The sequence below is a fragment of the Oncorhynchus mykiss genome, chromosome 12 (genome assembly GCF_013265735.2).
Source record: "Oncorhynchus mykiss isolate Arlee chromosome 12, USDA_OmykA_1.1, whole genome shotgun sequence".
Taxonomy (NCBI): Eukaryota; Metazoa; Chordata; class Actinopteri; order Salmoniformes; family Salmonidae; genus Oncorhynchus; species Oncorhynchus mykiss.
The window spans coordinates 101335189-101356801 of NC_048576.1; the positions used below are offsets into that span (position 1 = coordinate 101335189).

At 39.6% G+C, this 21613-nt stretch overlaps 2 protein-coding genes across 2 annotated transcripts in view; both read left to right on the plus strand.

Moving 5' to 3' along the window:
• LOC110510646 (NLR family CARD domain-containing protein 3-like) overlaps positions 1-21613 on the plus strand; it is a 305788-nt gene that overhangs the window by 35282 nt on the left and 248893 nt on the right. The gene's annotated exons all lie outside the window — the stretch shown is intronic.
• Positions 12232-21613, plus strand: part of LOC110516410 (NACHT, LRR and PYD domains-containing protein 12-like) — a 43444-nt gene continuing 34062 nt past the window's right edge. Inside the window, exons 1-7 of the mRNA XM_036939573.1 lie at positions 12232-12390; positions 14742-14885; positions 16688-16804; positions 17062-17146; positions 17277-17505; positions 17888-19679; positions 19966-20139. Of these exons, the coding sequence (XP_036795468.1) occupies positions 14758-14885; positions 16688-16804; positions 17062-17146; positions 17277-17505; positions 17888-19679; positions 19966-20139 (2525 nt within the window). The 5' untranslated portion in view covers positions 12232-12390; positions 14742-14757. The remainder of the gene's footprint in view (positions 12391-14741; positions 14886-16687; positions 16805-17061; positions 17147-17276; positions 17506-17887; positions 19680-19965; positions 20140-21613) is intronic.

Below are 21613 nucleotides of genomic sequence, written 5' to 3' on the forward strand. Positions count from 1 at the left end.
AGAATATGACTAAGAATAAGTCTTAATTCAAGTTAAATCAAAGTCAAAGACCACCATCATTACTTACTTGGTCATATTAAATATGAGCTGTAGTTATACAGAAGCAGAAATCAGAGACACCAAAGTTTACAAAGAGTTGCTTTGACAATGTGTGTGTTGTGTGTGTGTGTGTGTTTGTGTGTGTGTGTGTGTGTGTGTGTGTGTGTGTGTAATTAATGGGAATAAGTGTGTTTTATATTACCATACAGTATAACATATGATCATTCAACAAGTCTCAAGTTACCTTAACTTCTCCTTTTGATACCTAGAAACATCTACATTAAATTAATTAGTGAAAAGTGAGTTAACATTCTAATGTGAATGATGGTGATTTCTAATATTGTGTCTGGTTTCATCCATCAGATGCCTGTGATCTCACACTGGACCCAAACACAGTATTCAGATACTGCTTTCTGTCTGAGGGGAACAAAAAGGTGACACATATGGGAAAGTACCATCCGTATCCTGATCACCCAGAGAGATTTGAGCACTGTGGAGAGGTGCTGTGTAGAGAGAGTCTGACTGGGCGCTGTTACTGGGAGGTAGAGTGGAGTGGGGGAGAGGCTGATATAGGAGTGGCATATAAAGGAATCAGCAGGAGAGAAGGGGGTGATGACTGTTGGCTTGGATACAATGACAAGTCCTGGAGTCTGCGCTGCTCTGACAACAGTTACAATGCCAGGCACAATAATAATCTCACTACCATAGACGTCCTCCCCTCCAGCTCCCACAGAGTAGGAGTGTATCTGGACTGGCCAGCCGGCACTCTGTCCTTCTACAGAGTCGCCTCGGACACACTGACCCACCTGTACACATTCCACACCACATTCACTGAACCCCTCTATCCAGGGTTTCATCTTTTTGGTTGTGGCGTCTCAGCGTCCCTGTGTCAGGTGATTCTGAAAAACAATGACCTGAAGGATTCAGGACTGGAGCTGCTCTCTGCAGGCCTGAGGAATCTCCACTGTAAACTGGAGTCTCTGAGGTCAGTATTCCTGTAGTTGGTCAACAAGTGATAACTGTTCACCAGATCCACATGTGTTTACCAGACACACATAGTCTACACCATATGTGTTTGGACGGTGAAGCTTACAGTTTTAAATGTGGTGCTCTGCTCCATCATTTTGGATTTGAGATATAATGTTTCATATTAGGAGACAGTACAGAATGTCACATTTTATTTGAGGGTATTTTCATACAGAGCTGTGTTACTTTTAATAAAGGAAAGCACTTTCTGTATATAGTTCTCCCATTTGAAGAAGTCTAAATTATTTGGACAAATTCACTTATAGTGTATTAAAGTAGTCATAAGTTTAGTATTTGGTCCAATATTCCATGACTGCAGTGATTACATCAAGCTGGTGATTCTACTAACTTGTTGAATTTATTTGCAGTTTGTCTTGGTTGTGTTTTGGATGTTTTTCCTAATAGAAACTAAATGGTGAATAATGTCCTGTCATTTTGGAGTCACTTCACTTGTATTGTCAGTAAGAATAGAAGATGTTTCTGAACACTTCTACATTCATGTGGATACTACCATGGTTATGACACAGTACTGGTACTCCTTATAGTCTCATTATTACCTGAACTATCTAGTACCCTGCACATTGACTCAGTACTGGTACTCCTTATAGTCTCATTATTACCTCAACTACCTGGTACCCTGCACATTGACTCAGTACTGGTTCTCCTTATAGCCTCATTATTACCTCAACTACCCGGTACCCTGCACATTGACTCAGTACTGGTACTCCTTATAGCCTCATTATTACCTCAACTACCTGGTACCCTGCACATTGACTCAGTACTGGTACTCCTTATAGCCTCATTATTACCTCACTACCTGGTACCCTGCACATTGACTCAGTACTGGTACTCCTTATAGCCTCATTATTACCTCAACTACCTGGTACCCTGCACATTGACTCAGTACTGGTTCTCCTTATAGTCTCATTATTACCTCAACTACCTGGTACCCTGCACATTGACTCAGTACTGGTACTCCTTGTAGTCTCATTATTACCTCAACTACCTGGTACCCCTGCACATTGACTCAGTACTGGTACTTCTTATAGCCTCATTATTACCTCAACTACCTGGTACCCTGCACATTGACTCAGTACTGGTACTCCTTATAGCCTCATTATTACCTCAACTACCTGGTACCCTGCACATTGACTCAGTACTGGTTCTCCTTATAGTCTCATTATTACCTCAACTACCTGGTACCCTGCACATTGACTCAGTACTGGTACTCCTTATAGTCTCATTATTACCTCAACTACCTGGTACCCTGCACATTGACTCAGTACTGGTACTCCTTATAGCCTCATTATTACCTCAACTACCCGGTACCCTGCACATTGACTCAGTACTGGTTCTCCTTATAGTCTCATTATTACCTCAACTACCTGGTACCCTGCACATTGACTCAGTACTGGTATTCCTTATAGTCTCATTATTACCTCAACTACCTGGTACCCTGCACATTGACTCAGTACTGGTACTCCTTATAGCCTCATTATTACCTCACTACCTGGTACCCTGCACATTGACTCAGTACTGGTACTCCTTATAGCCTCATTATTACCTCAACTACCTGGTACCCTGCACATTGACTCAGTACTGGTTCTCCTTATAGTCTCATTATTACCTCAACTACCTGGTACCCTGCACATTGACTCAGTACTGGTACTCCTTGTAGTCTCATTATTACCTCAACTACCTGGTACCCCTGCACATTGACTCAGTACTGGTACTTCTTATAGCCTCATTATTACCTCAACTACCTGGTACCCTGCACATTGACTCAGTACTGGTACTCCTTATAGTCTCATTATTACCTCAACTACCTGGTACCCTGCACATTGACTCAGTACTGGTACTCCTTATAGCCTCATTATTACCTCAACTACCCGGTACCCTGCACATTGACTCAGTACTGGTTCTCCTTATAGTCTCATTATTACCTCAACTACCTGGTACCCTGCACATTGACTCAGTACTGGTACTCCTTATAGTCTCATTATTACCTCAACTACCTGGTACCCTGCACATTGACTCAGTACTGGTACTCCTTATAGCCTCATTATTACCTCACTACCTGGTACCCTGCACATTGACTCAGTACTGGTACTCCTTATAGCCTCATTATTACCTCAACTACCTGGTACCCTGCACATTGACTCAGTACTGGTTCTCCTTATAGTCTCATTATTACCTCAACTACCTGGTACCCTGCACATTGACTCAGTACTGGTACTCCTTGTAGTCTCATTATTACCTCAACTACCTGGTACCCCTGCACATTGACTCAGTACTGGTACTTCTTATAGCCTCATTATTACCTCAACTACCTGGTACCCTGCACATTGACTCAGTACTGGTACTCCGTATAGTCTCTGGCCCTGAGATATGAATGACGCAGTTACAGAGACTATAACAAAACATGCTAATCTCTCACCATTACCAATAACAGAGGCTACAACAAAACATGCTAACCTCTCACCATTACCAATAACAGAGGCTACAACAAAACATGCTAACCTCTCACCATTACCAATAACAGAGGCTACAACAAAACATGCTAACCTCTCACCATTACCAATAACATAGGCTACAACAAAACATGCTAACCTCTCACCATTACCAATAACAGAGGATACAACAAAACATGCTAACCTCTCACCATTACCAATAACAGACGCTACAACAAAACATGCTAACCTCTCACCATTTCCAATAACAGAGACTACAACAAAAAATGCTAACCTCTCACCATTACCAATAACAGAGGCTACAACAAAACATACTAACCTCTCACCATTACCAATAACAGAGACTACAACAAAACATGCTAACCTCTCACCATTACCAATAACAGAGGCTACAACAAAACATGCTAACCTCTCACCATTACCAATAACAGAGACTACAACAAAACATGCTAACCTCTCACCATTACCAATAACAGAGACTACAACAAAACATGCTAACCTCTCACCATTACCAATAACAGAGGCTACAACAAAACATGCTAACCTCTCACCATTACCAAAAACAGAGGATACAACAAAACATGCTAACCTCTCACCATTACCAATAACAGAGGCTACAACAAAACATACTAACCTCTCACCATTACCAATAACAGAGGCTACAACAAAACATACTAACCTCTCACCATTACCAATAACAGAGTCTACAACAAAACATGCTAACCTCTCACCATTACCAATAACAGAGGCTACAACAAAACATACTAACCTCTCACCATTACCAATAACAGAGTCTACAACAAAACATACTAACCTCTCACCATTACCAATAACAGAGTCTACAACAAAACATACTAACCTCTCACCATTACCAATAACAGAGTCTACAACAAAACATACTAACCTCTCACCATTACCAATAACAGAGGCTACAACAAAACATGCTAACCTCTCACCATTACCAATAACAGAGGCTACAACAAAACATACTAACCTCTCACCATTACCAATAACAGAGGGGGGATGATCTTTGTGCCTCTGTAACTTTCTCATTCATCATTATTCTCGATTCATTCCTGATTATTCATCATCATAGTAGCATCCACATGAATGTAGAAGTGTTCAGAAACATCTTCTATTCTTACTGACAATACAAGTGAAGTGACTCCAAAATGACAGGACATTATTCACCATTCAGTTTCTATCAGGAAAACATCTAAAACACAACCAAGACAAACTATAAATGCATTTAACAAGTTAGTAGAATCACAATCTTGATGTAATCACTGCAGGCATGGAATATGGGACCAAATACTAAACTTATGACTACTTTAATACAATATAAGTGAATTTGTCCAAATAATTAGGACTTGTTCAAATTGGAGAACTATATACACAAAGTGCTTTCATTTCTAAATGGTTAAACAGATATGATATGTATGAATACCCTGAAATAAAAGGTGACATTCTGTTCTATCACCTAATATGAAACATGTATGTAGGGTTTGTGGCTTTGGTTTATGTTCATATAATGTTCATGTATTCATGGTGGACTTCTCAGGCTCGTTAAGACAAACATTCTGACCACCACTTGGACAAAGGTGTGTGTGTGTGTGTGTGTGTGTGTGTGTGTGTGTGTGTGTGTGTGTGTGTGTGTGTGTGTGTCTGTGTGAGTTCAGGTGTTTCACTCAATGACTGTCTGTTCTTCTGCTTACCACTACAGTGTGGATCATGGTGGAGAGTACAGAATGAAACCTTGGCTTAGAAAATGTGAGTGTTGACTGCTGTGAAGAATATGACTAAGAATAAGTCTTATTTCAAGTTAAGTCAAAGTCAAAGACCACCATCATTACTTACTTGGTCATATTAAATATCAGCTGTAGTTCTACTGAAGCAGAAATCAGGGACACCAAAGTTTACAAAGAGTTGCTTTGGCAATGTGTGTGTGTGTGTGTGTGTTTGTGTAATTAATGGGAATAAGTGTGTTTTATATTACCATACAGTACAACACATGATCATTCAACAAGTCTCAAGTTACCTTAACTTCTCCTTTTGATACCTAGAAACATCTACATTAAATGAATTAGTGAAAAGTGAGTTAACATTAATGTGAATGATGATGATTTCTAATATTGTGTCTGGTTTCATCCATCAGATGCCTGTGATCTCACACTGGACCCAAACACAGTATTCAGATACTGCTTTCTGTCTGAGGGGAACAAAAAGGTGACACATATGGGAAAGTACCATCCGTATCCTGATCACCCAGAGAGATTTGAGCACTGTGGAGAGGTGCTGTGTAGAGAGGGTCTGACTGGGCGCTGTTACTGGGAGGTAGATTGGAGTGGGAGGGGAGAGGAAGTGTGGACAGGGAGAAGGGTTGATATAGGAGTGACATATAAAGGAATCAGCAGGAGAGAAGGGGGTGATGACTGTTGGCTTGGATTCAATGACAAGTCCTGGAGTCTGCGCTGCTCTGACAACAGTTACTATGCCAGGCACAATAATAATTCCACTACTATAGACGTCCCTTCCTCCAGCTCCCACAGAGTAGGAGTGTATCTGGACTGGCCAGCCGACACTCTGTCCTTCTACAGAGTCTCCTCGGACACACTGACCCACCTGTACACATTCCACACCACATTCACTGAACCCCTCTATTCAGGGTTTCATCTTTGGGGTTGTGGCGTCTCAGCGTCCCTGTGTCAGGTGATTCTGAATAACAATGACCTGAAGGATTCAGGAGTGGAGCTGCTCTCTGCTGGACTGGGGAATCCCCACTGTAAACTGGAGACTCTGAGGTCAGTATTCCTGTAGTTGGTCAACAAGTGATAACTGTTCACCAGATCCACATGTGTTTACCAGGCACACATAGTCCACACCATATGTGTTTGGACAGTGAAGCTTACAGTTTTAAATGTGGTGCTCTGCTCCAGCATTTTGGATTTGAGATACAATGTTTCATATTAGGTGACAGTACAGAATGTCACATTTTAATTAAAGGTATTTTCATACATATCTTTTTAACAGTTTAGAAATTAAAGCACTTTCTGTATATAGTTCTCCCATTTGAAGAAGTCTAAATTATTCTGACAAATTCACTTATAGTGTATTAAAGTAGTCATAAGTTTAGTATTTGGTCCCATATTCCATGCCTGCAGTGATTACATCAAGATTGTGATTCTACTAACTTGTTAAATGCATTTATAGTTTGTCTTGGTTGTGTTTTAGATGTTTTTCCTAATAGAAACTGAAAGGTGAATAATGTCCTGTCATTTTGGAGTCACTTCACTTGTATTGTCAGTAAGAATAGAAGATGTTTCTGAACACTTCTACATTAATGTGGATGCTACCATGGTTATGACACAGTACTGGTACTCCTTATAGTCTCATTATTACCTGAACTATCTAGTACCCTGCACATTGACTCAGTACTGGTACTCCTTATAGTCTCATTATTACCTCAACTACCTGGTACCCTGCACATTGACTCAGTACTGGTTCTCCTTATAGTCTCATTATTACCTCAACTACCTGGTACCCTGCACATTGACTCAGTACTGGTACTCCTTATAGTCTCATTATTACCTCAACTACCTGGTACCCTGCACATTGACTCAGTACTGGTACTCCTTATAGTCTCATTATTACCTCAACTACCTGGTACCCTGCACATTGACTCAGTACTGGTACTCCTTATAGTCTCATTATTACATCAACTACCTGGTACTATCACCTAATATGAAACATGTATGTAGGGTTTATGGCTTTGGTTTATGTTCATATAATGTTCATGTATTCATGGTGGACTTCTCAGGCTCGTTAAGACAAACATTCTGACCACCACTTGGACAAAGGTGTGTGTGTGTGTGTGTGTGTGTGTGTGTGTGTGTGTGTGTGTGTGTGTGTGTGTGTGTGTGTGTGTGTGTGTGTGTGTGTGTGTGAGTTCAGGTGTATCCCTCAATGACTGTCTGTTCTTCTGCTTACCGCTACAGTGTGGAACATGGTGGAGAGAACAGAATGAAACCTGGACTTAGAAAATGTGAGTGTTGACTGCTGTGAAGAATATGACTAAGAATAAGTCTTAATTCAAGTTAAGTCAAAGTCAAAGACCACCATCATTACTTACTTGGTCACATTAAATATCAGCTGTAGTTCTACAGAAGCAGAAATCAGGGACACCAAAGTTTACAAAGAGTTGCTTTGACAATGTGTGTGTGTGTGTGTGTGTGTGTGTGTGTGTGTGTGTGTGTGTGTGTGTGTGTGTGTGTGTGTGTGTGTGTGTGTGTGTGTGTGTGTGTGTCTGGTTTCATCCATCAGATGCCTGTGATCTCACACTGGACCCAAACACAGTATTCAGATACAGCTTTCTGTCTGAAGGGAACAAAAAGGTGACACATATGGGAAAGTACCATCCGTATCCTGATCACCCAGAGAGATTTGAGCACTGTGGAGAGGTGCTGTGTAGAGAGAGTCTGACTGGGCGCTGTTACTGGGAGGTAGAGTGGGGTGGGAGGGGAGAGGATGATTGGAGTGGGAGAAAGGTTGATATAGGAGTGACATATAAAGGAATCAGCAGGAGAGAAGGGGGTGATGACTGTTGGCTTGGATACAATGACAAGTCCTGGAGTCTGCGCTGCTCTGACAACAGTTACACTGCCTGGCACAATAAGAATTCCACTACCATAGACATCCGCCCCTCCAGCTCCCACAGAGTAGGAGTGTATCTGGACTGGCCAGCCGGCACTCTGTCCTTCTACAGAGTGTACTCTGACACACTGACACACCTGTACACATTCCACACCACTTTCACTGAGCCCCTCTATCCAGGGTTTCATCTTTGGGGTCGTGACTCCTCAGCGTCCCTTTGTCAGGTGGTGATGATGAGTCAGTTTCCCTGTGTCAAACACAACATGATGTTTCGTTTTTGTTCAGTAAGACACACTGGAGCAACAATGTAGTATATCTCTCTGGTCCTGAGATATAATGTTATTATTACAACTAAATATTCAGTTATAATGTTATTATTACATCTAAATATTCAGATATAATGCCATTATTACATCTAAATATTCAGATATAATGCCATTATTACATCTAAATATTCAGATATAATGTTATTATTATATCTAAATATTCAGATATAATGTTATTATTACATCTAAATATTCAAGGTTATACACCACCTAAGTTAATACTCATTAATAGAATCACCACACTGTGTTGTAAAAACTGGTTTCATTTAGAAATCATTGATCGTGTTGTTATTGGGCTTCTTGGTGTTTTTAAGTAGAATTTTTATTTGTCACATTCTTGACAAAACAAAAGAGACGATTTATGCACCACTTTGGACTATACAATAGGTAAGAATAGTTGAATTGTAAAAAGTTGTGATTGTTGTCACGAGTATTGATTTTTGGTTAGGTAACGCCAGTGAAATCGAACAAGAAGTTAACGTATTCTAAACATGATCTGTTTTCATTACGGGGAACAATGAAATGTCTACAATAGGGTATGGCTGGCTAGGAATGTCTTATTTAAAGGGACAGTGCACGTTTATCACGGTTGTTTGAGTGTATGGCAGGGTATAAAATATTTTGGGCCGACAATTTGGAGATAGACTGAATGAGTTACATGAAACATCGAGGAAAATTAAAACGAATGGTTTGAGGGCATTATCATAATTATTAGGTTTCGTTGTTGTAGTAAAAGTTTGGGTTAAGGGGATTTCCCTGTTACCAGAGACAAGATATCTTAAAGGGGTACACTCACATATGGATTATTATGAGTTTTAATTAGACAAGTGAATAACGTATTGCGAAGAGTCGTAATTAAAATGCTGTCAAAGACGAGACAGTTACTTAAATCAAAATGAATTCTAAATAATAACGAAGAGACAATTACGATAGATTTATGCCCATCGAAATGTTCTTATAAATTTAGCGAATTGAGAGATGAGAGATGTTGATTGATGTTGTAAATTCTAATTCAGGATTCAACAGATGTGATAAATTAGGTTTGGTTTCTCGAACCCGTACTACTGTTGCTGCAGACAGCCAACAATTATTTACTATTCATTGAAAGTCGTTGCGGCTCGGCTCTAGGTTGAGCGCTTGTTGATGACATCACTCAAGGCACTTTTGTCGTCACGGAAATGTCTCTGTCCATTTCATGCAAATACGAGTCTTACAAATTCTTAGGAATTGACAGAGTGTTTAATTTTAATTGGGTATTAAAACATATAGACATTTAATTCCTGTAACAGATGATAACTATGTTTGTGGAGTAAAATATGTGCATCTGTTGGTTTGAAATAAACTTTAGTGAAAATTGTTTTTTGAGACTGATTTATGTGATTAAAGAAAACTGTAGTATCCAAGAAGTGTACTTCACATGGATGTATTATGTATTTAACCTTAATGGATGGGTGGTGACTGTTGAGAATGATAATGAATTCAGTGAATAGTTGGATATCATGAGGCCAGGCTCCTATAATGTCGTCTAGAAGTCTGTAATAGAATGTAGGTTGATGTGGGCACTTGGCCAATGCCTCTCTCTCCCATTCAGCCATGTAAATGTTTGCATATTCTGGGGCAAACCTCTTAAGGATATTGAGACGCTATTAGCCAATAGCCTGGGGAAATTCAGAGCGCCAAATTCAAAGAGTACGAGATAAAAACTCTAACTTTCATTATATCACACATGCAGGGTACTCAATTAAAGCTACACTCGTTGTGAATCCAGCCAACATGTCAGAAAATGCTTTTCGACGAAATTACCTTTGACGAGCTTCTTTGTTGGCACTCCAATATGTCCCATAAACATCACAATTGGTTATTTTTTTTCGATTAAATCCGTCCATGTATACCCAAAATGTCCATTTATAAAGCCCGTCTGATCCAGAAAAAAACAGCTTTCCAAAACGCAACGTCATTATAAAATGTTTAAAAGTTGCCTATAAACTTTGCCAAAATACTTCAAACTACTTTTGTAATCCAACTTTAGGTATTTGTAAACGTTAATAATCGACCAAATTGATGACGGGGCGATCTGTATCAATAGCAGCAAGTCAACAAGTCATGGACGATTTTCTCTCTTTCATAACTATCCACAATGTAACCTCTGACAGGTAGTGCCTATTCTTCATTTCACTAAGGATTAACTTCAACCCAATTCCCAAGACTGGCGACATCGTGTGGAAGTTGTAGGAACTGTAAGCTGGGCGCTATCTAATTTCCCTTGACATAGACAATACAGGAAACTGGCGGAGAGATGTTTTTTTTTTTTCTGAACAGTTTTTCCTTGGGGTTTTGCCTGCTACACAAGTTCTGTTATAGTCACAGACATGATTTAACCAGTTTTATAAACCTCTGAGTGTTTTCTAGCCACACATACTAATCATATGCATATGCTATGTTCCTGGCATGAGTAGCAGGACGTTGAAATGTTGCACGCTTTTTATCAAAAAGTTGAAAAAAGGCACCCTAACCTCTAAGAGGTTTTAATGGATGGGTGGTGACTGTTGAGAAGGATAATGAATTCAGTGAATAGTTGGATATCATGAGGCCAGGCTCCTATAATGTCGTCTAGAAGTCTGTAATAGAATGTAGGTTGATGTGGGCACTTGGCCAATGCCTCTCTCTCCCATTCAGCCATGTAAATGTTTGCATATGCCGGGGCAAATTTCTTGCCCATAGCTGTTCCCTCCACCTGTAAGTAGTGCTTATCATTGAATATAAAGTCATTGTGTGTGAGGCTGATTTCTAATAATTGTAGTATTTCATTGTCTGGTCTATTGATATCTGGGTGTGCATGGAAAATATTTCTGACCGTCTGTACTCCTGTTGCTGTATTCATGTTAGTGTATAAGCTATCAATGTCTATAGTGAATATATATATGTTTGGGAGGGAACAACTATGGGTTTGATCTTCTCAAGAAAGTGATAAGTGTCTCTGAGGTAGCTGGGGTGTCTAGTGGAGAGAGGGTTGATATAATCATCAATATATTGGGCTATGCCTGGCTGGGGTTGGGGGTTGATGCTGGGACTGAGGCTGGGGTTGGGGTTGATGCTGGGGCTGAGGCTGGGGTTGGGGTTGATGCTGGGGCTGAGGCTGGGGTTGGGGGTTGATGCTGGGGCTGAGGCTGGGGTTGGGGGTTGATGCTGGGGCTGAGGCTGGGGTTGGGGTTGATGCTGGGGCTGAGGCTGGGGTTGGGGTTGATGCTGGGGATGAGGCTGGGGTTGGGGTTGATGCTGGGGCTGAGGCTGGGGTTGGGGGTTGATGCTGGGACTGAGGCTGGGGTTGGGGTTGATGCTGGGGCTGAGGCTGGGGTTGGGGGTTGATGCTGGGGCTGAGGCTGGGGTTGGGGTTGGTAAAATCACAATAATTCTACATTTATAGTATGAACCTGGATCATCATAATGATTCTACATGTTATAATATGAACCTGGATCATCATAATGTTTCTACATTTATAGTATGAACCTGGATCATCATAATGATTCTACATGTTATAATATGAACCTGGATCATCATAATGATTCTACATGTTATAGTATGAACCTGGATCATCATAATGATTCTACATGTTATAATATGAACCTGGATCATCATAATGATTCTACATGTTATAATATGCCATGGCCTTTACTGGCCAAAGGTTAAACTGCTGTTATGGTTATGAAATACTATGGTGTTGTGTCACTAGACTTTGACCAGATATTATTACATCCAGAGATCAACTGAACCTAGAACATAGATACAGAGACACTTGTCATCAGGAAGGTTCTCTCTCAGCACAACGGAAAATATCTCAATGACTTGACATGTTCTGGTTGTGAATTCAGGCTACAAGGTAAGACTCTTCCCAGGGATTATTGTAAAGTGTGTAGAGACATTAAATGTCTGGTGTTATTTTAGTATAGTGAATGACAGTAAAACACTCAGATCTAACAGTCCATTTCACCTGGGACAGCTACGTGACAGTTCAATCATACTAAATGGCGCTAACTGGGTGTAGTCAAGTCACATTATAACATGTTGTTCATATAGCTAACTGGGTGTAGTCAAGTCACAATATAACATGTTGTTCATATAGCTAACTGGGTGTAGTCAAGTCACATTATAACATGTTGTTCATATAGCTAACTGGGTGTAGTCAAGTCACATTATAACATGTTGTTCATATTGCTAACTGGGTGTAGTCAAGTCACATTATAACATGTTGTTCATATAGCTAACTGGGTGTAGTCAAGTCACATTATAACATGTTGTTCATATAGCTAACTGGGTGTAGTCAAGTCACATTATAACATGTTGTTCATATAGCTAACTGGGTGTAGTCAAGTCACATTATAACATGTTGTTCATATAGCTAACTGGGTGTAGTCAAGTCACATTATAACATGTTGTTCATATAGCTAACTGGGTGTAGTCAAGTCACATTATTAAATGTTGTTCATATAGCTAACTGGGTGTAGTCAAGTCACATTATAACATGTTGTTCATATAGCTAACTGGGTGTAGTCAAGTCACATTATAACATGTTGTTTATATAGCTAACTGGGTGTAGTCAAGTCACATTATAACATGTTGTTCATATAGCTAACTGGGTGTAGTCAAGTCACATTATAACATGTTGTTCATATAGCTAACTGGGTGTAGTCAAGTCACATTATAACATGTTGTTCATATAGCTAACTGGGTGTAGTCAAGTCACATTATAACATGTTGTTCATATAGCTAACTGGGTGTAGTCAAGTCACATTATAACATGTTGTTCATATAGCTAACTGGGTGTAGTCAAGTCACATTATAACATGTTGTTCATATAGCTAAATGGGTGTAGTCAAGTCACATTATAACATGTTGTTCATATAGCTAACTGGGTGGAGTCAAGTCACATTATAACATGTTGTTCATATAGCTAACTGGGTGTAGTCAAGTCACATTATAACATGTTGTTCATATAGCTAACTGGGTGGAGTCAAGTCACATTATAACATGTTGTTCATATAGCTAACTGGGTGTAGTCAAGTCACATTATAACATGTTGTTCATATAGCTAACTGGGTGTAGTCAAGTCACATTATAACATGTTGTTCATATAGCTAACTGGGTGTAGTCAAGTCACATTATAACATGTTGTTCATATAGCTAAATGGGTGTAGTCAAGTCACATTATAACATGTTGTTCATATAGCTAACTGGGTGTAGTCAAGTCACATTATAACATGTTGTTCATATAGCTAACTGGGTGTAGTCAAGTCACATGATAACATGTTGTTCATATAGCTAACTGGGTGTAGTCAAGTCACATTATAACATGTTGTTCATATAGCTAACTGGGTGGAGTCAAGTCACATTATAACATGTTGTTCATATATTCGTATATCGCGGTTATTTTACAATTAGTATATTTTTTATGTATAAGTTGTAAGTCGTCTTTCAGAATATCAGAACATTTGTTGTTTTCTAAATTCCAATGAGCTCCTGCTTCCTGTGTAATTTGGTATGAAACCACTGAACAGACTTTTCTTAACATTAATATTAGGAACTGAATTCAGTAACAGCATCATAATATCATACCTGTTGAACAAAGCAACACACTAGAATGAGAGAAATTATTAAAAGAGAAAGTGACACATTATTATTAATATTATTATATATTATATTGTTATTATTATTATTATATTATTATTATTATGGACAAAAGGTGAAAAATATAAATCACGACTACATATTCATGTGATGCATTAAATCACCTGACTGTTTGAATGTGTCTGTTAGTAAATATTTTTTTTTCTAAGAGATAATGAATAAAAGAGAACATCTGACCTTCAAGAATTACTGTGTTAATCACAACCAACATGTTGGATCTCTGTTTAGTTGTCACTGTGTTAACCACAACCAACATGTTGGATCTCTGTTGAGTTGTCACTGTGTTAACCACAACCAACATGTTGGATCTCTGTTTAGTTGTCACTGTGTTAACCACAACCAACATGTTGGATCTCTGTTTAGTTGACACTGTGTTAACCACAACCAACATGTTGGATCTCTGTTTAGTTGTTACTGTGTTAATAACCACAACCAACATGCTGGATCTCTGTTTAGTTGTCACTGTGTTAACCACAACCAACATGTTGGATCTCTGTTTAGTTTTCACTGTGTTAACCACAACCAACATGCTGGATCTCTGTTTAGGGGTCAGTGCTCTAAAATGAGTCTCTCTGGGGAGAGAGAGGAGGTGGGCCCTGCCTCTAAAATGAGTCTCTCTGGGGAGAGAGAGGAGGGGGGTCCTGCCTCTAAAATGCATCTCTCTGGGGGACATGACACCAAAGCTAAGAGGTAAGATGACCATTTATAAAGAATTTATCGAGTTCATTCAAAAAATAAATAGTTATCTTAAGATGAAACACTATATATCCTTTGTTTATCAGGAATGGAATGTTCGTATCCTGTATATTTGAATGTGATATGTGGTTGTCTAAATCAGGGGTTCTCAATCCGGGGTCTGTGGAGGTACTGCAGGGGTTCTCAATCCGGGGTCTGTGGAGGTACTGCAGGGGTTCTCAATCCGGGGTCTGTGGAGGTACTGCAGGGGTTCTCAATCTGGGGTCTGTGGAGGTACTGCAGGGGTTCTCAATCCGGTGTCTGTGGAGGTACTGCAGGGGTTCCACGGCACCCTGACTGTACTCGTTGCAATGTACAACTCTTCACACCCGTTTAACACTCTAAATATCTTTGGCATAGTAGGTATCAAGTCCCTTGCCAATAATGTTGCCTACAACATTGCAACAATGTTCATTTTCATCGAACACATATTACACCCTAGATGCCTTCAAATGCCCAATTTATAGCCAATTTATAGCCACGCCCAATTTAGGATTATTATTTAACAACATGATGTTGTGCTCCAAAGGGAGAACTTGAACTAACATGATGTAAACGTGGTTATTATTATACACTCTCAAATAACATGATGTAGATAATTAAATCATCAGAAGAAAAACGTGTTTAGAAAACAAGGTTCCTTATAGAGCCAAAAAGGCTTCTATCACTTCATTAATATGGAACCACTAAAACATTATATATATTTGGGTTCAGTGAAGAAGAACCCCTAGAGTTCTGATCAACAAAAGGTTAATGTTTTGAGGATGTGAACCCAGCAGCCCTCCAGTGGTCAGAACAAGTCCACCCTTCGGTCACAGCTCCAACTCCAACCTGAGTTAATCTTCAGAAATAAGCCTGAGTCAATCTGCCAAAATGAAGACAAAATGCAATGCAGACATACATGGTATCACTTGTTATACATAAGTATTATACATAAATCATTGCCAAAAGCACAAGACATACTGTTGCATGTTGGTCTATATTATTAATGGATTGATCATATAGAAATATAAAAACATTATTATAAACTACTACAAAGCAATTACATGTGGCTCAGGAACCACTGACTCACTGCATTATTCTATAGTATTATCAAGACACCTGCTGTTAACTCTTAACTACTTAGGACAGCTCACGAGGTGTCCTAAATATCTGCTGACTAGGTGGGTAGGTAATTTAGGTAATGGGTAGGTAACTAGGTAATTTATACCCATAAGTGTAAAATGTCTTTATTTTCAGCACTTATACGACCAATTTTCTACTCTGAGACACTTTGGCCATATGGTCCCAGATCTCAAAATTTTGTTATAAAAAGACTGAATGTTTGATCTCAAAATGTTATAATTTTTTTTAAATGTTTGTTTAACATAATAATAAAAAAGACTGTAGAGACTGGGTTTAGTTGATTGTGTTGCACTGATCATGTCCGCGTTCTGGAACTGTCCGCGTCCCCGTACAACCTCGAGAATGCGTCTTCCAGCCCTCTAATAAATTACATAATTCAACCCTCCCGGTTAGTAAATTTACCTCAACATGCCCCCGGAGAAGGCAGAGTAACGACACCAGCCTTTTAGCGGGGCTGACAGACTGACTACAACGCTCGCGACGCTAAATTAATCTCGTTATTAAAAATGACACACTGCTCGCGCGTTAACTAACGTCTGGAAGTCAGTTCTATTTGTGAAACTCTTCTTATGTTTCCCCATCTGAGCTCAGAGTAGATGAGAGATGTAATGTTTGTCTCTGTTGTGTTGAAGACCAATCAAGCAGGAGACCCCAGCCTCCCCTGTTCCCAGCTGTGTGTCCATGAAGAGTGACCGGTCTATGGATCAACCTTTACAGTTTAGAGAGGGAGACTTTTCTACTGAACAAAGGTAAGAAGAACTAATGGGTGATGGTCAGTGAGTTAAACAACACTGTCTCTAGTCATTTCTCCTCTCACATTTTCCCATTTATTGTTGTTGTTTTCATAATCCATAGGCTAATCATTTTGTCCATTTTCATAGTCCTAAGACAATATTAAACAAACACAACATTCCCTCCGTGTGTGTGTGTGTGTGTGTGTGTGTGTGTGTGTGTGTGTGTGTGTACTCCCTGGATGAGGAGATGTAATCTCATGTTTTGTCCACAGAAACCAACAGGAGAGATCAGAGTCAGAGATTCTCAGTGGTCAGTCTTCCCAGAGTCATCAAACAGACCTGGCCTCCATATTCAGTGTATGTGGTCCTGTTATGTACATTTGTTTTTGTTTACCTCAAGTAAAGTTGATCTGTCAATAATTCATTAATGTGTTAATGAGAAAAGCATTTCTTCTCTTGCTTAACTTATATACTTGATTTATTTCAGTTGCTTGAAGAGAAAATTATGACATTTGTGAAGAACGAGCTGAAGATGTTCAAGAGGATTCTTAGTCCAGAACTCCCAGAAGGCTTTGAGAGTCAGAAGCAGGATAAGGAAGTGGTGGATGCTGAAGATGAGAAGCAGGAGAGCAGTGCCAGAGAGGGGGCTTTGAAGATCACACTGCATGTCCTGAGGAAAATGAACCAGAAGGAGCTTGCTGACACACTGGAGAAATGTAAGATCTGTCTGCCTCATGTTGAATGCTGTTTTATAACATTTAAAAGCTGTAGCTAAAGTACAGCTAAAGTAGCTGTGTAACTCAATGATATTGAAGCAGCCTTAACACAACACCTAGTGACCTCATCAAGTAGCAGCAGGGATGTGTTGTGGTGATTAATTTAGAGAGAGGGAGACAACATAAATTATACCATCAATAATACCAATAATAATATAATCAGTCACACCAGTCTGTAATGCATTATGAAAACATTTACACATTTATACAGTCTGTTAACAGAATGAATTATTATAATGTAAAACTTTATAACAGTCCTATAATACTGTAGGCATTAAAACAGACGTAATATTAATATCCTCTGTGTTATTTATTCATTCAGATGAGCTTGCTGTGATTTGCCAACGTGAAATCAAATCTAATCTAAAGAAGAAGTTTCAATGTGTATTTGAGGGGATCGCTAAACAAGGAAACCCAACACTTCTCAATAAGATCTACACAGAGCTCTACATCACAGAGGGTGGAACAGGAGAGGTCAATAATGAACATGAGCTGAGACAGATTGAGACAACAACCAGGAAACAAGCAAGACCAGAGACTGCAATCAAATGTAACGACATCTTCAAACCCTTAACTGGACAAGACAAACCTATCAGAACTGTGCTGACAAAGGGAGTTGCTGGCATTGGAAAAACAGTCTCTGTGCAGAAGTTCATTCTGGACTGGGCTGAAGGAAAAGCAAATCAGGATGTCCAATTTGTATTTTCATTCCCTTTTCGGGAGCTGAATTTGATGAAAGAGGACAAACACACTTTTATTGAACTTCTCAATCACTTCTCAATGGAAACCAAACAATCAGGAATCTCCATCAACAACAAGTACAAAGTTCTGTTCATCTTTGATGGTCTGGATGAGTGCCGACTGCCCCTAGACTTCCAGAAGAACAAGATCTGTTGGGACGTCACAGAGTCAACCTCAGTGGATGTTCTGCTGACAAATCTCATCAAGGGAAATCTCCTTCCCTCTGCTCTCCTCTGGATAACTACCCGACCTGCAGCAGCCAATAAGATCCCTTCAGGGTGTGTTGACCAGGTGACAGAGGTACGAGGGTTCAGTGACCCACAGAAGGAGGAGTACTTCAGGAAGAGATTCAGTGATGAGGACCTGGCCAGCAGAATCATCTCACACATAAAGACATCAAGGAGCCTCCACATCATGTGCCACATTCCAGTCTTCTGTTGGATTTCTGCAACAGTCCTTGAACACATGCTGAAACATAAGAGAGAAGAGATGCCCAAGACTCTGACTGAGATGTACACACACCTTGTGGTGTTTCATACCAAACAGAAGAATGAAAAGTATCTTGGGAAAGAAGAGACAGGTCCACACTGGAATAAAGAGAGCATTCTGTCACTGGGAAAACTGGCTTTTCAACAGCTTGTGAAAGGCAATCTGATTTTCTATGAAGAAGACCTGAAAGAGGCTGGAATTGATGTCAATGAAGCCTCAGTGTACTCAGGATTGTGCACACAGCTCTTTAAAGAGGAATGTGTGCTGTACCAGGACAAGGTATACTGCTTTGTTCATCTGAGCATTCAGGAGTTTCTGGCTGCTGTATATGTGTTCTTCTCATTCATCAACAACAATGAGAATGTAATGGCCAAACCTCAATCAACGTCCAGGAACCTTTCTGTGAGGATCAGACAAAGGCGTAAAGTTGCTTTCTACAAGAGTGCTGTGGATAAAGCCTTACAAAGTGAGACAGGAAACCTGGACCTTTTCCTCCGCTTCCTTCTGGGCCTCTCACTGGAGTCCAATCAGAAGTACTTACGAGGTCTACTGACAAAGACAAGAAGCAGCTCACAGAGCCATGAAGAAACAGTTGAGTACATCAAGGAGAAGATCAGGGAGAATCCCTCTCCAGAGAGGTGCATCAATCTGTTCCACTGTCTGAATGAACTGAATGACCATTCTCTAGTGGAGGAGATCCAAAGATACCTGAGCTCAGGAAGTCTCTCAAAACCCAACCTGTCACCTGCACAGTGGTCAGCTCTGGTCTTTGTGTTGCTGACTTCAGAAAAGGAGCTGGATGTGTTTGACCTGAAGAAATACTCCAGATCAGAGGAAGGTCTTCTGAGGCTGCTGCCAGTGGTCAAATCCTCCAGAGCTGCTCTGTGAGTAAATAAAATGACATTTAAGAACTAATCATCAGGACAAAATATTCAGTTTGGAGAAAAATATGTATTATAATATGTAAATAATATTATATTGAAAAACATATTGAATAAATTCATTGATTTTCACATTAGTATAACAATATGACCATACAATTCTAGGAGACGGAAGATGAATCTATATGTTGTTTGAGAGAATAAACCAAATGCATCTGCCATTGTCCTTCTACACTACTGGTGTTAAATTAACAGTGTGTTTGTGAAGTCATGATGATCTCTTTGTCAGGTTGTCAGGCTGTGGAGTCACAGAGGAAGGCTGTGCTTCTCTGGTCTCAGCTCTGGAGTCAAACCCCTCACACCTGAGAGAGCTGGATCTGAGTAACAATGACCTGCAGGATTCAGGAGTGAAGCTGCTCTCTGCTGGACTGGGGAATCCCCACTGTAAACTGGAGACTCTGAGGTCAGTATTAACAGATACAGATACTTTATGTATGTAGTTCTCCCATTTGAAAAAGTCACAATTACTCTCACACATTCACTTATGGTGTATTAACTTGCCATAAGTTTAGTATTTGGTCCCATATTCCATGCCTGCAGTGATTACATCAATCTTGTGATTCTACTAACTTGTTGAATGCATTTACAGTTTGTCTTGGTTGTGTTTTAGATGTTTTTCCTAATAGAAACTGAATGGTGAATAATGTCCTGTCATTTTGGAGTCACTTCACTTGTATTGTCAGTAAGAATAGAAGATGTTTCTGAACACTTCTACATTCATGTGGATGCTACTATGATGATGAATAATCAGGAATGAATCGAGAATAATGATGGATGAGAAAGTTACAAAGGTCAGACCCCCTCTGTTACTGGTAATGGTGAGAGGTTAGTATGTTTTGTTGTAGCCTCTGTTATTGGTAATGGTGAGAGGTTAGCATGTTTTGTTGTAGCCTCTGATATTGGTAATGGTGAGAGGTTAGCATGTTTTGTTGTAGTCTCTGTTATTGGTAATGGTGAGAGGTTAGCATGTTTTGTTGTAGCCTCTGTTATTGGTAATGGTGAGAGGTTAGTATGTTTTGTTGTAGCCTCTGTTATTGGTTATGGTGAGAGGTTAGCATGTTTTGTTGTAGTCTCTGTTATTGGTAATGGTGAGAGGTTAGCATGTTTTGTTGTAGTCTCTGTTATTGGTAATGGTGAGAGGTTAGCATGTTTTGTTGTGACCTCTGTTATTGGTAATGGTGAGAGGTTAGCATGTTTTGTTGTAGCCTCTGTTATTGGTAATGGTGAGAGGTTAGCATGTTTTGTTGTATCCTCTGTTATTGGTAATGGTGAGAGGTTATCATGTTTTCTTGTAGTCTCTGTTATTGGTAATGGTGAGAGGATAGCATGTTTTGTTGTAGTCTCTGTTATTGGTAATGGTGAGAGGTTAGCATGTTTTGTTGTAGCCTCTGTTATTGGTAATGGTGAGAGGTTAGCATGTTTTGTTGTAGCCTCTGTTAATGGTAATGGTGAGAGGTTAGCATGTTTTGTTGTAGCCTCTGTTATTGGTAATGGTGAGAGGTTAGCATGTTTTGTTGTAGTCTCTGTTATTGGTAATGGGGAGAGGTTAGCATGTTTTGTTGTAGCCTCTGTTATTGGTAATGGTGAGAGGTTAGCATGTTTTGTTGTAGCCTCTGTTATTGGTAATGGTGAGAGGTTAGCATGTTTTGTTGTAGCCTCTGTTATTGGTAATGGTGAGAGGTTAGCATGTTTTGTTGTAGCCTCTGTAACTTTCTCACTCATTATTATTTATGATTCTTTCATGATTTTTCTTAATCATGGCATCATCAGGATTAATTTATTATTGTTTAGAAACATGTTATCTACTCTCTTAGACAGAAAAGTACTCCACTCATCATCCACCATTTTATTATTGGGCAAAACACAACCAAAACAAA